The following is a 17,390-nucleotide window of genomic DNA, read 5'->3' on the forward strand; positions in this document are numbered from 1 at the left end:
TGTATGCCATGTTCATTGCATTGTGTATGCTAGTTACCATTTGCATTGCGTATGCTAGTTGTCATGAGCATTGTGTATGCCATGTAGTTCATAGCATTGTGCAGGCTAGTATGCTAATTGCATGTTTGCACATTTGTCCCTTGCATAGTTGCATGCTTAAGTTGCATTGCATTGAGTTGCATGGTTGAGTCGTATTGTGCATGCCATGTTTGTGTTGCATTGTGTTTGGAATAGATGTTAGTCCAAATACGGGAAAAGAGGAAAGTTTCATACTTGAAGTGATGAAACGTGCCTTAATTCCCGGTCGCCGATGTAACAAGCCCGTGGGGGACCTCGCTACAGCTCGGACTCGATTTTGTAGTCACGGTTCTAAGTCTGAACCAAAGAGTCCAAATCCGGCAAATTGTTTTGAGAAAACAGATTTTTGAAAGAAGTGTCAAACATGGACTGCTTTGCCAGATACAGAGTCGCCACCTAAATATTTTATTTTGGGAAATTTAGGAAACCTTGACTCGGTGCCAAAAGGCCACGTGTCCGTCATCACCAAAGTTGCCTCGGCTCGGGAACTTGGGTACGATTGGGGAAGGTCACTTCGTGAGCACCCCCGCTCGCCCGATCAAAGATCGGCCTCTACTAACCATGATATCTATTTTTGAAAACATTGTGAGTTCTTATTCCGGTTTATTAGCCTAGGTTACTATGTGATGCACACAGCATACAAGTATAGACTGGATCGCCCAAATTGGAACAAAACATTTCATGTTCGCTTTTTGAAAATGGTTTGCTACCCGCAGGTAGGCTTGAAACATTTGATGATTTATTCCAATTTAAGTAACCCAACCTTCACCCACAGGCATTCAGGCAGATATATCACATAAGCAAGTAGCCTCATGGTAAGCATGCTATTCATGGCATTCACTCACACGCATGCAAGGATGCTAAAGCATAAAACTTACCGAGTACTCCAAGCCAAAATAGAAACTCATCAGAAATCATGCATGAATCCTAAGTATACAGAAATGCCTAATGCAACACATGCAAAAATGCAAACTATAGCAGGCTCGGTTGTTCTAAACATGGCATATGGAATGCTACAGCTAACATGTATTCAATTTGGAATTAAAAGTACAATGCAATTAGTATGATGCGCCGAGCCCGGTGCATGCAAAACAGATGAATGAATGCAAACATGCTATCATATTGTATGCTAATTGAAATATGCCCTAATCTAACCATCATAAGCAGGTAAATAAAAGGGAAGAAAGACGTGGGGTTGGAAGACATACAACACACACACGCACACTTATTACAGTTGTGCCCTCGCGCAGAGGGTCCGAATAAATATACAGTCCCAAATAAAAGAATATTACAGTCCAAATATTATAGTCCGAATAATATACAAATTCCTAATTTAATTTAACAAATTAACTAAGAAAGCTTAATAAAACTGGCGTGCAAGCCAGGGACTGCCTTGCTTCTGATGGATGATGTACATTTGGGCTGCCTTGCGCGGAAATCCATCGGGATGCCCCAATTAGCCTCTGTTTATCAGTTATTCTTGGAAAGCGTGCCGAACTCCGGAAAGTTGTTGATTCTTCATTTTGCTGCAACAGAGAGCAGGAAAGGGGCATAGCAATGTATTTCACAAATATATGCATGCCTCGATCCTCGTGCCACCAATCACGCATACCGAGACATGATGGCCGAGGAGTCGAAATGCACAATTTAATATAGGATGAATGCACATGAAAACACAGCTAAAACCTAACTCCATCATGGATAATCCGGAGTGTCGGTGACTGGGGAATTGAGACGCGTTTCGTCACTCGGAGTACGAAACGCACCTCGTTTCCCGTGCCCAGGCTAACTCTTATCCCGAACACGATGCAATATGCGTGATATGCATGAAATGCAACTAAGATACAATCCTAACATACGCAATGCTATGAAAATGAGATGCCTCGAAATGTGTGCACACGGGCACGCAAACCGAGAAAATGGCAGAATGCGATCTAAGATGCAACCTAGCATGCACTATGTTGTGAAAATGAGATGCCTCGAAATACATGCACACGGGCACGCAAACCGAGGAAATGCATGAATGCGATCTAAGATACAACCTAGCATGCACTACGTTGTGAAAATGAGATGCCTCGAAATGCGTGCACACGGGCACGCAAACCGAGGAAATGCATGAATGCGATGTAATGACATGGAAAATGCAACATGGACTTATACTAACATGAGATAGCCTCAGCCACACTCACATAGGATGCCGGTGGATGAAAATGAAGTGCCTCGAAATGCGTGCACACGGGCACACAAACCGAGACAGTGGTATATGCAATGTAATGACATGGAAAATGCAACATGGACTTATACTGACGTGAGATAGCCTCAGCCACACTCACATAGGATGCCGGTGGATGAAAATGAAGTGCCTCGAAATGCGTGCACACGGGCACGCAAACCGAGGCAGTGGTATATGCAATGCAATATGGCTAAAATGGTATGCAAGCTTGCTAATGGATTTTCAGCAATGAAATATGGGGTAAAACAGTCCCGAAATGAGACGAAATGACACCAAATGCATGGAATAGTCCCGAAATGCGAATTTAGGCACCCGAAATGGCCTATAGCTATGCCAAACATGCACGATATGGACATGTAATGCAAAGACAGAAGCTAGGCAGTCCCAAAAAAGGCACTTTCACAGTTATAAACATGGCCAAACAGCAAGCATAGGTAGGGCAAAAATGGCATGTAAGAATAGGGGCCAAGAGAGGGGTAATGAAGCAAGTGAAATAAGCAAAATCCAAACTGAAAAATTTCCTTCTGTAACATTGAAGAGGGACCAAAAATATGAATGTTTACAGTATATGTCATGCCCCAAATCAATATACAAACATGCTAAAAAAAGGCACAAGATTGAGGCTCAAAAGGTGCTATAACATGAAGTATACAAAATAATCACCAAACAGAAAAAAAATGTTAATGAAACATGAATTATAGGCCAAAATAAGGCCACTTTCAGTTCTGTGGAAAATCCAAAAACAGAAGCAAAGGGGGCTGCCAATTTATGCAAAAATGGGGCCAAATAAGGGATATAACTACAAGTGGCACATGGAGGCATCAAATGGTGAGGGGCCCTTCAACAATGTTGAAGAAGGGCCCAAAATAAGCACATTCCCAGATTACATCATGCTCAAAAACAGATTACTCATGGGCCAAAAATAGCATGCAAGATTATGACATATAAGAGGATCAATGAAGCAAGTGCATCATGGAGGGCTCAAACAGGGTTGAGTCCTTAATGAAAAGTGAAAATGAGCTCAAAAGAGGGCTACTTTAAGTTAGGGCCGGAGCTTGAAACAATAAGAATATAGGGCTTACAAATAGATCAAGAAAAAGGGTCAAAAGAGGAGAAATGTCACTCACCCTTGAAGACCAAAGCTTTTGTTGCTTCTTGGACCAATTTGCAGCTCCTTTAGCCTTTGAGAAGCCCTCCTTGTTGCTGGAAATGAAGTGGTGATGGTAGAGCTTGGTGGTGATGAAGAAAACAAGGTGTAGGACTTAGGGATTTTTAGGAAAATGAGAAAGATGGAGGGAGGTTTGTGTCTTGAGGCTTGAAGAACAAAATTTCTAACCCCTAAATGTGATATGGCCTGCTGGTTATATAGACCAAAAAGGGGGTGTAAAGGTGGGGGAAAAGGAGGCCAACTTTCCCCCACAAAATATCCCCCGGATATTGATATTTTCTGGGGGATAAAGCCATACAGCTGTAAAGTGAACAGTGTGAGGATCTCGGCCGGCCAAGTATTTTGGTTGCAGGTGGCCGGCTGGCCACACCCCCTAGCCGGCCGGCTAGGGGTCAAAAGGGTCAAGCTGATTTAGTGGCCGGCCACCACATGATGGTGTCCTCCCATGTGTGTACATCACAAATATGTGGTTCAAAGTTCAAGAAAGTGGCCCCAAAGTGTTCAACATTAGCCCGGAAGGAGGGGTTCAAAAGGGTCAGGTGGAATTACTGGCCGGCCACCAACTTTTAGGATCCTCCCAAGTGTGTACATCACAAATATGTGGTTCAAAGTTCAAGAATGTGACCCCAAGGTGTTCAACATTAGCCCGGAAGGAGGGGTTCAAAAGGGTCAGGTGGAATTACTGGCCGGCCACCAACTTTTAGGATCCTCCCAAGTGTGTACATCACAAATATGTGGTTCAAAGTTCAAGAATGTGACCCCAAGGTGTTCAACATTAGCCCGGAAGTGTGAAAAACGGGCGCCGGAGGGCGTCGGAGGATGTATAACTGGTTGCTGCAACAATTACTGGCCTCTCACCCTTCAGTGACCTCCCCGGTGATAAAACAGAGGTACCTGCCAAAAATGAACGAAAACCGTTGCAAAACGAATGTTCGGGGGCCAAAACGCGCAGTTCGAGGTCCCGGAAATGGGCTGTTAAGCACCGAAAGTGGCATTCGGCCACGAAGTGGGTTTCTCAGACCCCAGTGTCCCTCAAAAGGGAGAAAATAAGATGCATGCCAAAAATCAGAGCAAATGGAGATGGTTAAGCGGTCCCGAATCGAGGCACATGGCCAACGATCCCGAAAATCGGGAACCAGACTCCGAAATGGGCAAAATGGCCTACGGCCACCAAATGTAGCCTACGGCCACTGAGAGATGGTCTACGGGACCTCTCCCTCCCCTCAGGAAAAGAAACAGAGAAAACCTAGCCTGGTTCGCAAACTGAGGCAAGGCACAGAAGAGGGTTCGGAAGTCCGGAGGCAGGGCTCACGGCCGCGACTCTGAAACTTCTGAACGAGCACATTATGCAACATCACCAAGCGCTCAATCAGTGACATCTGAGTCTTAAGGTCGGTCAAAAATGGGGTGTCTACAGCCGACGCTCTTGATCATACATGATAGAGTTCTAGGCTTTATGTGTTTACTTGTGCATTCATTTTTACATTGAATTGTGCAACTTCGCCTCTCAGCCATCATGCATTAAAATGCGCGATTGATGGCCCGAGGGTCGAGAACTACACACCCTTGAGCTCATGACATGATAGGGAGGGTGGCTGTGCACACATATCTTGCAAATACATTGCCATGCCCTTTTTTGCTCTCTGTTGTAGCAAACTGGAATTCAGCAGCAACAATTGGTCGGCCAGCCAGAAAAACTAGCTGGCCGACCACTTTTTCTAGCTTTCTGCAAAGAAAGTGGTCGGTAGGTGGCTGGAGAGACCAAAAGTGGTCGGACACCCTCCCATAGGACTCCCAAGGTGAAGTTTCAGCTTTCTGGAGCTTGGTGCAGTGTTCTGAGGACAATTGAGAACAGGGGCAAATTGGGGCATCGCATTGGATTTCCAAACGAGGCGACCGGGCAGGCATGCATTCTCCTTCTTCTCGAGGCTCCTGTTTTATTGCTTTCCTTAGCTGCCATGCTTAGATAGCTAGCTTATGCTTTGGTTTGTACTTTAATAGTTAATGCGTTTAGCTATTTCAACTTGTTTTGTAATAATTAGTTAACTAGGATTAGTTAATTAATTTGTTTTGTAATAATTAGTTTAATTAGCTTAGATTAACTAGTTAGCTTCTTATTCGGTCTTTCCCTCGAGAGGGCGTAATGTTGTAATAAGCGTGCGTGTGTGTAATCCATGTCTTCCAATCCCCATTTCTTTCTCCCTTTTACTTAACCGCTGACGATGGTTAGTTTTAGGGCACATTTCATTTAGCATACCTTATGCTTACATACGTGCATTCATCTGTATTGCATGCACAGGGCTCGGCGCATCATACTAACTGCATTGTATTTTCAATACATTTACTTGAATACGTGTTCAACAGCATGTAATCAAGTTGCATTTCACATGACATTCTAGATAGCCGAGCCTATTTTAGTTGCATGTGTTGCATTAGCCATTTTAACATGAACTAGGATCATGCATGATTTCTAACTAGTTCCTTGTTTTGGCTCGGAGTACACTGTGAGTGTTTACGCTTTAGCATACTGCATGTGTGTTATCGATTACCATGAAAGCATGCTTGCCATGAGGCTAATTACTTATTTGCTATAACTGCCTGAATGCCTGTGGGTGAAGGTTGGATTACTTGAATTGGAATAATTCATTGAAATTCTCTATTTAGCCTACTTGCGAGTAGCAAACTTCAAACCATTTCCAAACAAACAGATATGCAATGTTTTGTTCCAAATTAGGCGATCTAGTCTATACTTGTATACTATGCACATCACATAGTAATTCTAGCTAATTAACCGGAATAAGAACGCATTTGTTTTTAAAAACAAAATATCCTATTTAGTACAGGCCGATCTTTGATCGGGCGAGCGGGGGTGCTCATTACATGACCTTCCCCTCTGGTACCCAAGTTCCCGAGCCGAGGCAACTTTGGTGATGACGGACACATGGCCTTAGGCACGACTCAAGGTTTCCTAAATTCCCCCAAAATAAAATATTTAGGTGGCGACTCTGTATTTGGCAAAGCAGTCCATGTTTGGCACTTCTTTATAAAAATCAGTTTTCCAAAACGATTTGCTGGATTTGGACTTTTTGGTGATTTATCGGTCTTACATCGCACATTGTAAGATTAGATTCAGAACCGTGACATTTGAGTTCGAACTGTAGTAGCTCAGAACAAAGCAAGATTCACGCCGCCTCGTCGCGCGCACGCATGTCGGGGAGTTCCCTGGAGCGCGTTTACAGGAGGTGACCTCTCCGAGGATGAGAAAAACCCTTAAAGAGGACATCAACCTCTCGGCGAACCCTTCTTCTTAGCCACACCTAATCAATGATCCCCAATCATCACAAAGGGTTAGGGGTAGTCCCAGAGGACGCCTTGCCGCAAAAGGGTCAGGGGTAGTTCAAGAGAACTCCCTGCCGCAAATATTACCGAGTCTCAGGGACTCCCTAGATCGTGCCACCTTGACTCGGGTATAGGCTAGTTTAACCGAAGAGTAAATTTATCTCCACTCACCGTCATCGGGATCGGGTCCTTTGTTCGGACTCCATAACGCCCATGGTTCTGGTATGTAGATCTCGGAAAGCTCCGAGTCCGCAAGTGTTCTAGGACTCATTAATGGAATGGCTTCTAGATTGTGTTTGAATCCGTTCGAAGCCAAGTGCTTCGGATCTCTAGGTTCGTGGATCTGAACCCTTTCGAGGCTTAGAGCAATTCGGCCCGTTTGATGGCGATAAATCTGGGCCCACCAATCTTGGACTTGTGATAAATTTAGGCCCACCAACCTTAGACTATTAGGCCTAATTAATTTAGTGGCCTCAAATTAGCTCCTCTTACATTTGCCCCTTGCGTTTATGAGAAATTGTAGTTTTCTCGGACATGCATAGTTTCACCTTGTCAGCCATGCTTCGCATTACGTCTTCGGGAATATTTAGTCTTGACAGAGTCTATGGATAAAGCTGAGGACTCACCGTAAATTATGGGTAAGGTTGACAACTAATAAGGATAATAAGAAATCTTTGTTATCTTTATGTCATGTTTGGCCCATATACATTTTCATACTTTTGATTTATTCTTTCAAAGAGAAATTAAAATATAAATATTTAATAATCCACCCACCAAGAATGATCAAGAATTAAACTCCTCTCCCAGGAAATAGTCAAACCTTTCTTTTTTTATTTTTTATTTTTTATTCCACTATTTTTTTTTAACATCTAAAAATATATATACTTTTTTTATTTTTTACTCCAAGCAAAAATAAAGCACCCCTCACCATTTTTTTTTTATTCTGGAAAGATAAGGCCATTTTTTTTTAAGTCAAACTTGACTTTATAAGGGCTCACACAAATTATTTTGATTCCAAATTTTTTAAAATTCTTACTATTTGGTTCACCAATCCAAACTTTCCTTCTCCAAGTCAAAAGAAAATCAACTAACAGAAGACCCATTATATATAGGCTCAGAATATTTGAAGGGAATATTTGAGGAATCATACTCTTTTTTTTTTTTTTTTTTTTTTTTCTAATATACAAACCACGGAAACCATCTTTTCTCTCTTTAGAAAAAGTGAAGGCCCAAGAACCAAGCATTTTTTTATTCGGAGCAACAACTCAGTGCTCTTCTTTTAACTTACATAATTTCAAATATGTAGATTCTCCAGAATATTCGGAGGCATATTATATATAAGAGAAATGATTTTTCTCCCGAAAAATCATTCCCCCGAATCTGAAGAAATCGAAGGCAAGAGAGAGAGAGAAAGGGAGAAAGAGAGAGGAGAGGAGAGAGGGAAAGAAAGGGAGAGAAGAGAGAAGAGGGAATGGAGACACAGAGAGGCCCCTGCATTTCGTCGATCGTCCGATCGTCGCAGCTCGTCCGCCTCTGCCTCCGCCTTCGCCTCTGCTTCTTCTCCTCCTTCTTCCTTCTTCCTTTGATTTTTTTCTTCTGAAAAAAAAAAAATTCAAAAACGACGTTGTTTTTTGAATCCGGGGGATTCAGGGGGCTCAAATTCCAGCTACCAATCACTACTCTATATATAAATATACATCCTTAGCACACAGGGACCATCAGAATCAAACCTTTCCTTTTTGAGGCCAAATAAATTTTGTCCTTACCCTTTTTTATTATTATTTTTTTTCAAACCCTATTCTCAGCCCCCTTTCTCTCTAGAGACCCAGATCTCATCTTCTTTAATGAAGGTCTGCTGCTACAATACCAGAGGCCAACACCATATCAAAGCTTCTTCTTGTTTTTGCACCCCATTGAAGACCACTACCGCCGGCCTCCTCCTTTTACTCTCTGTCACTTCAGCTGGGACTGCACACTGCCATGAACCATCACCATTTCTTGCCATAGCTTTGTTATAGCACAGACCTTACCCATGTCGTCGAGCATCCCTTCAGCCCACGCGATAGCCAATCGGAGTTCCATCATGTGCGTATGACTACCTAGCTCACACAGCTCGCACGACTTGCTTTTTTTTCTTGGATTTGGCAGTGACCAACACCAAATTCGGCTCACCGTTGGGCCATCCTCTTTGTGTTGATACCGATTCTAGTATTCCATTGACCCATCTTCATTTGTGTTGCTATTTCAGATTTTCAAAACCCCATTCTTGAATATATATATATATATATATATATTTGTTCATGAACTTGGGCTTGCAAAAAATATATTTGGGATTTATGTTCTTCACTTTTGAAATAGCTAGTGCTTTGCTATTAAGGGAAATAAAGCTCTTGTTGAATCTTGATTTGTGAGAGACATGTAGTCTTGAAATTCATATTTTAGAATTTGGCCCTACAATAATTTAAAAATTTGTTGAATCTTGGTGGGCTTGTTGAAGGCCATTGCAATTTGTTGTTGAGCACCATTGTTGAAAATTTGAAGAGAATAGAACAAATGTGTAGTTGTTGATGTTGCCCCATTCCAAAATGCCTGAATCATGATTTAAAATTGATATTATTTGTCGGCTTTATTATTTCAGGCAAATAAATTCTTGTGCGACATACACGACCCCGGGGCCCTTTGAACCCGTACTAATGAGAGCAAGGGCTATCCTTCGAAAGTTCGAATGGAAGCAAGGCTGTCCCTCAGGAGTCCGAATCGTAGCACACACACCCTACTTCGACAAGAAAGATCCCTTTTGGCAGGCAACCGAGTCTTGAGGGCTCTTCTTCGAAATTCCAAGTAGGAGCACCCATTTTACTTTAGTAAGAAAGATCCTTGAAGCTCGCACTGATGGAAGCGAGATCTGTTCTTCGAAAGTCTAAGTGGGAGCATACACTCTACTTCAGCAAGTAAGATCCTCGAAGCTCGCACTGATGGAAACAAGGGTTGTCCCTTGAAACTCCAAATGAAAGCAAGGGTTGTCCTCGGAAGTCTGGGTGGAAGCACACTCCTTTCTTTGGCAAGAAAGATCTCTTCTGGTTGGCAACCGCAAGAAAGATCCCTTTTGGCTACCGAGTCTACCAAGCTTGTACTAATAGAAGTAAAGATTATTCTCTGGAAATCCGAGCGGAGGCAGAGTTATCTCTCAGAAGTCCGGGTAGATGTACACTCTCTTCTTCGGCAATCAATAGAAGCAAAGGCTATCCCTTGAAGCTCGCACTGATGGAAGTGAGATCTGTTCTTCGAAAGTCTGAGTGGGAGCACACACTCTACTTCAGCAAGAAAGACCCTCGAAGCTTACATTGACGGAAGTAAGGGCTATTCTTCGGAAGTCCGAATGAGAACACACACTTTGCTTCAACAAGAAAGAACCTCGAACCTTACATTGACGGAAGTAAGGGCTATTCTTTGAAAGTTTGAGTGGGAGCACACACTCTATTTCGGCAAGAAAGACCCTCGAAGCTTACACTGATGGAAGCAATGGCTATTCTTCAGAAGTCAGTGGGAACACACACTCTGCTTCAACAAGAAAGAACCTCGAAGCTTGCATTGACGGAAGTAAGGGCTATTCTTCGGAAGTCCGAGTGGGTGCGCACACTTTACTTCAGCAAGAAAGACCCTCGAAGCTTGCATTGATGGAAGCAATGGTTATTCTTCGGAAGTCCGAATGGGAACACACACTCTGCTTCAACAAGAAAGAACCCCGAAGCTTGCATTGATAGAAGTAAGGGCTATTCTTCGAAAGTCTGAGTGGAGCACACACTCTACTTCAGCCAAAAAGACCCTCGAAGCTTGCATTGATGGAAACAATGGCTATTCTTTAAAAGTTCGAGTGGGAACACACACTCTGCTTCAACAAGAAAGAACCTCGAAGCTTACATTGATGGAAGTAAGGGCTATTCTTCGGAAGTCCGAGTGGGAGCACACACTTTATTTTAGCAAGAAAGACCCTCAAAGCTTGCATTGATGGAAGCAATGGCTGCTCTTTGGAGGTCCGAGTGGGAGTACACTTCTACTACGTCAAGAAAGATCCATTCAGGTTGGTAATCGAGTTTACTATTCCTCTTTCTTCTTTAAGGGGCAACATAAATTGAAAACTGTCTCAAGCAACATAACACAATGAAGATACACAATATGATAGAAATAAATTTCTTCGTAATATAAGAAAGATAGAACTTCTTGGACAATGCAGTAAATACAAATTGTAAATATCATAAATAGACTTCTTCTATGGAATGTTGACATTTGCCCCTAGAGTTGCAAGGTCACTCGGAAAACTTTCACTAGCTACTCGGGTTGTGGCCGTCATACACCATCATAGCCATGTCTTCTAAGATATCCTGGCCCCCCTATTCTTTGAACTCTAGCTCATGTACTTCGACTTTCTTTCTAAAGATCTTCTTAAATGTCCGACACTTTTCTATACGATGTCCAAGTGATCGGTGGAAAACACAATAATTAGGGCCCTCGCTATCCTTTTTCGGCAAAAGCTCTTCGATACGAGGCAACTTCAGTTCCCCATCTGTTACCCATTCTTCAACTGAGGCCTTCATTTCCTCAGCACTACATGGAAAAGGAGTATCATCTTCGCAGTTTTTTCTCTTCTGACCTTTGAATTCCTCCCCCTGCGACTTTTGGGTAGAAGACATGGAAGCCGCAGTGACAGAAGGTCCTCGGGATGTCTTGAAGTTGGTTTTATAACTAGTGTCAAACTCAATCTCCTGAGATTAAGGTATATTGATGTTCCAAGATGCTTCAATTAGTGCCGAGAAGGTGGGTAGCTTGTGATTAACAAGAAGCATCTTGTACCCGTTCAATGCACCTTCAAGACAGATTTGGACCAAGTAGCTTTCCTCTACAGCCTCATGACAGTCTACGACTTTGGCTTGGAACCTCTTCACATATTCGAGAATGTCTTCATCCTCCCGCTGTTTTTCCTTACACAGGGTAAGTATGGTCACTTTCTCAGCCACCTGAAAGAATTTGGTGTGGAATTTGTTAACCATCTCCTCTCAACTTCGAACAGAGTTTGGGGCCAAGTTAACGTACTAACTATATGCTCGGTCGGTGAGGGACTTGGAGAATTCTCTCAGTCAGAGGACATGATTTGAACCATGAATTCCCAAAGTCTCGATGAACCAAACAACATGTTTTCTAGCATTTCCTTGTTTGCCGTTGAATTTGATGAACTTCGGCACCATATACCCCTCTGGATACAGATAACTCAACATCTCGATAGCGTATGGTGGTTTGACATCCGGATCAGGTAAAAAGGGTAAAGTCTTTTTGCCCCGTTCGAGATCGAACATGGCTTGCACATCGGCAAGAGTGAGAAATTGTTGAGGGAGAGAACTTGATGGTGGTATTCCTGAAACTTGACTTGTAGACCCGAAGATCAAGCCCGGAGCAACTTGGCCACTTGGGTGTTGAGAATTCACCATCGATGTAGGAACGTGGTGACATTGACCATTGGCATTTATAGATATGACACTTGGTGACGGAGCGTTGAATTGAGTTCCATAAACTCCATTACACACCATGGATATGCCGGGTTGGGCTTGGAAAACTGTTGTCGGAGCTAAAGGAGACCCGCTCAATACACGAGTAGGATTTACAGTTGGTGGAACAAAATTAGACATGGATGGAGCACCATTTTGTAGAGAAATTTCTGTGGGCTTTCATTGAACTTCCACAGCTGCTGGAACACCATTCATCACGCTAGAAACCCCTCCAACCACCGCTGGACCATGGTTTGATCCTCCAGGTGCGTGATTTTGCGCTCTATGGGCCACAGGTTGGCCATGACTTGTTCCTCCTAGCACTTGATTTTGCACACCATTTTGAGCAACTTCAGGGAGAATTGGGGGTGGGTCTTGATGGTTTTGACCATTACCAACATCACCATGAAGTTGTTGATGCTTGTCAGTGCTGGCACCGACTTGACCTCCATTTGTTGTTGGTGGTATGAAATTCGAACCCATCACCAACATGGTGTCGGTGAGATTTTGAAGGGTCGTGAGAATCTCTTGTTGAGTGTGTTGGAGTCCTTGAATGGCTTCAAGGATGAGAGGTGGATCTTGAACTTGAGTCCTGTCATCACTACCATTGGAAGAGCCTTGTTAATGAACTTCATCTTCTCCTGTCATCCTTGCCGGATTTGTGTCGGTTCCAAATCTCGTTGAGACCATTAACCAATCCGCCTGCCCAATGGAGTCGCCAAATATATGAGAGGGTTCAAGAACGTCGTTGGAAAATTCGAAGATCTTTGAAGAAAAATTCGATTCTCTAGAAAATGATGAGAGACTTAGATTCTTCAATAGTCACAACTAAGAATACAAAAACAAAGAGATGATGGAGATAAGAGATTGGGTGAAGAAGAAGGCAAAGTAGTTAGAGAGAGAATAATAGCAAGGCTCTCCCATGAATCTCTCACTTTCACTCTCAAGGTTGATAATGGAGAAGAGAAATTAGTTCTTTTCCAAGAATTATCTCTCCAAAATCCATCTCTTGTAAAGTTATGGGTGGGTGTTATTTATAAGTACCTCATGATGTAGGATGGAGTCCATGTGCAAGGCACATGAGGAATATTCACTCTAACCACTTTGTCCGAGGAGGTGACTTCTCCGAGAATGAGGAAAACCCTCAAAAAGGAGATCAACCTCTTGGCGAACCCTTCTTCTTAGCCACACCTAACCAATGATTCCCAATCATCCGAAAGGGCGGGGGTAGTCCCGGAGGATGCCCTGCCGCAGAAGGGTCAAGGGTAGTTCAAGAGAACGCCCTACCGCAAATATTGTCGAGTCTCAGGGACTCCCCTAGATCGTGCCACCTCGACCCGGGTATAGGCTAGTTTAACCGAAGAGTGAATTTATCTCCACTCACCGTCGTCGGGATCGGGTCCTTTGTTCGGACTCCATTACGCCTATGGTTTTGGTACGTAGATCTCAGAAAGCTCCAAGTTCAAAAGTGTTTTGGGACTCATTAATGGAGCGGTTTCTAGATTGCGTCTGAATCAGTTCGAAGCCAAGTGTTCGGATCTCTAGATTCATGGATCCGAACCCTTTCGAGGTTTAGAGCAATTCGACCCGTTTAATGGCGATAAATTCGGACCCACCAATCTTGAATTTGCGATAAATTCAAACTCACCAACCTTGAATTATTAAACTTAATTAATTTAATGAGTTCAAATTAACTTCTCCTACAATTATATTGGGTGGTTGTAACAAATTGTGATAATGTTGTTCTCTTTGCCTAATCAATCTCCCTTTCTGGTTTGGTGATTTTTGTCTCAGTTGAAGTGGCTTTGATGGTTTGTTCCTTGTTTGGTGTCTAGGTCTAGGTCTAGAGTGTTTTAGTCTTTGTTCTCAAGTTTGTGCTATCTTGTCTGTGTCAGTTTTATCCTCTTTTTTCTTTGGATCTCATAAATATGTCTTGTTCTTTTCATGTTATGCAATTTTTTTTTTTTTTTTTGTTAGAAGAAAAAGAAGAATAAGAATGGCAGCTACTGATTTGTTGAGAGAAGTTTTCCAGTCACTCTAATTGGCTTTGAGTTTTTTTTTTTTTTTTTTTTTTTCAATATTTTTTTGTTTTAGTAAATTTATTTTCATATTTTAATATTTTTTTTCTTTTTAAATGTATTTAATATAGATTTTGATACACTTAAAAATAACATATTTGTGAATTTTTTAATTTTTTTTTCACTGAATACAAAAAAAGAAAAGAATATAATATAAAAATCTGTAAATTTTCGTATTCTTTTTCAGTTTTTTTTTTTTACAAATATTTTACTTTCTAATTATATTTAGATTAGGTGCACATGCATGTAAAAAGTTAAAAAATTATTGAAATATGAAAAAAATAAAAAAACTCAAAAGCACTTTTCAAAAACAAAGCCAAAATGTAATTATTGAAGAGTGGTAGATGATAATCATAATATTTTTATTTTATTGTATTTTGAAAAAATAGATGATTTATTTTTAAAAACATATTTGTCATTCATTTTTTTGAAAACAAAAGTGATAAAATAAAATGCCATGATTATCAAATTAATTTAATTTTTTTCATAAAAGATATACATTAAAAGTCTTTAAATCATCAAAATAAAACTCGTAATATGAACTCCACAAAAAAATTTATAAACCTCACCCTGATACAAATTGCACAATATTTTAGAATCTCTAAATATTTAATAAAGTTTAAATTACTTTTCCAACAACTTTTAATTTGCAATTTTCATGTTCTTTGTTTTCTTCAACTCCCTTGGATGTTGGTCACATGATTTTTCATCTTGAACTTGAAATCTTTTCTATTTCCAGTACTCTTGAATACACCATCTTGATAGCAATCTCCATGGATGTGCTAACCTTGTGTTCTTTAATATGCTTTTTTATGTTTCTTCATTTTTCTATTCCTCTGGAATTTTTTTTTTTTGCTTCATATTGAGGATCAAAAATTGCTCACCCTGTATCAAAACTGAATTTCATCAATTTTGTTATTTTGAAAATAAACTTGCTCACTTGTGTTTTGCTCATCATTGTTTCATGCTTCTTGTTCAACTTCAGAAATTTTTAATTTCTTACATTTCAAATTTTCTCCAATTTCTGTTCGAGCTTCTAATTTTGCAATTATCTTCTTTCATTTTTCAAAATTTTCTTCATCCTCCATGTCCTTTTCAGTTTTAGCTTTACTAACATTGCTATAAAAAATTTCTTACCAAAAAATGTCTCTTCATTAAAATCTTGTATTCAACATTCCATTATTGCTAAAGATTGCCTCCTATGATTGCTTTTGTCATATCATACTTGACTTCTTTAATATCTTCATTGGTTTTTTGTTATTTTGTTTTTTGCTTGAATTCACTCAACTTGCAGCTTTCTGGATTTGCAAAAAAAATACACTATAAATTGCATGCTATAGAATTCACGTGCGAGTTTTGATACCCGGAAAATATAGTTAAAGAACACAGTTTTTTCACAATATGGGATCAAAGAATTTTTTATTTTTTTTCCCCATTCCTTTAAAAACTGATGCTTGCTAGCCACTAGTAGCTTGCTGTGCTGCCGACAGTCGGAGGTAGTTGATCGCAGGAGATGGTAGTTGCAGTGATCTCCGGAGAGAGATTAATATTAAAGTACACTTTATTTTTTTATTTATTTGTTTGTAAGGACTCTACATGGCCACAAAGACCAAACTGAAAACACACGCACCAAAAAAAAAAAAAAAAAAAACTTCAAAGATGCACACGATAATGTGCTTATTACTAGATGGTCACCACCAACATCATAACTTGGCTAAAACCCAGCTTAGAGCAGTGGTGACCTTTATTATTACATTGCACACAACGCAACACACCTCATTTAGAACCAGTTAGCTTCAATCTGGCATCTCTGTGAGCTGAAACCGCACCTCCGGGGCAAGTCCTCGGCCGCTTGCTCCATCTTTCTCTTCTCCTCTTCCCTCATCTCTCCCTCCTGCTGTTGCTTCTGCCTTACCGCCTCCCTCAAGTTCTCGCACTGGCAGTCCTGGTCCATTTTCTCCAACTGGTCGCAGCATTCGTCAAGGCCTTGCTCGCGGCGCTTCGGGTTTGCAAATCGCTGTGCCTGCTGCGCCATGTACCTCTGGCAGTCACGGAGCTGCTGCTGCTGCTGGAACTGCTCACGGCAGCTCTGTTGCTGGGACTCTCCTCGGGGGTTTGCCGCTGCTGTTTCCTTGTCCACGGTGGTGGTGATGGCGGTGCGGAAAGCGGAAGCTTGGTCGAGGGCGATCAGGGCAAAGAGGGCTAGTGCTAGGATTGCAAGCTTTGCCATTGTGGGTGATTAATTCTCTGGTGTGATGGTGGTGGGTGAGGGAAGAGTGGTGGTGGTGGTGGGGATTTATAGTAGGTTTGAGGGTTTGCATGGAGGGTACGTGGAGGATAGGTAGGGTAGGCAGATGGGTGGGGTTAGACAGGGAGGTGAGGTGGCAGGACTGGTGCTTCCACATAAACTGACATGCAAATGCTGCCACAAGAGGTATGTTGCTTGATTCTTCAGCTGCTTCTGAAATTTTTAAATCCATTTATTTGTCTATTGCTGCCACAAGAGGTTCTTGAGATTTGATTATGTTGCAAACATGTAAAACAAAAAACTTGCATGTGAGATGAGAGCCTTAGTTTCAAATATATTCTCTGTTTGTTTTTTTTTTAATCGTTTTATATTATTAGGTCCTAAGGCTAGATATCATGAATATACATGTAAGAAATGATCAAAGCTGTTTGGTAGCAAATTAATGTGAATTAGGCTTTTGAAAGAAAGGGTGGTATATTGGGTTGTTGGAAGAAAATGTGATAATGTTGTTCTGCTTGCCTAATCAATCTATGTTTCTGGTTAGTGTTAGTTGAAGTGGCTTTGATGGTTCAATAATTCTAGGAACCATGACAAATTATCCATAATTCTACCATAAAGTAATATGTATGGTGTAGATTTAAAGTTTGGGTGTTGTGTGGGCCATAGATAAAAAAAGAATGAATCGTGTCCACATGTTTAAATTCTG

General features: G+C 41.3%; 1 protein-coding gene across 1 annotated transcript; it reads right to left on the reverse strand.

Moving 5' to 3' along the window:
- Positions 1 to 15,982: 15,982 nt before the first annotated feature.
- On the reverse strand, positions 15,983 to 16,736 carry LOC114267189 (2S sulfur-rich seed storage protein 2-like). Its single transcript, XM_028208198.2, has one exon. The coding sequence runs from the start codon at positions 16,664 to 16,666 to the stop codon at positions 16,217 to 16,219; it is 450 nt and encodes a 149-aa protein (XP_028063999.1). The 5' UTR covers positions 16,667 to 16,736; the 3' UTR covers positions 15,983 to 16,216.
- Between the last annotated feature and the right edge of the window lie 654 nt (positions 16,737 to 17,390).

This window comes from Camellia sinensis, chromosome 7 (assembly GCF_055761805.1).
Source record: "Camellia sinensis isolate YWXY chromosome 7, ASM5576180v1, whole genome shotgun sequence".
Lineage (NCBI taxonomy): Eukaryota > Viridiplantae > Streptophyta > Magnoliopsida > Ericales > Theaceae > Camellia > Camellia sinensis.

Excerpts from the sequence above, each read along its gene's own strand:
- LOC114267189 (XM_028208198.2), bottom strand. The coding sequence starts at position 16,666 with ATGGCAAAGCTTGCAATCCTAGCACTAGCCCTCTTTGCCCTGATCGCC.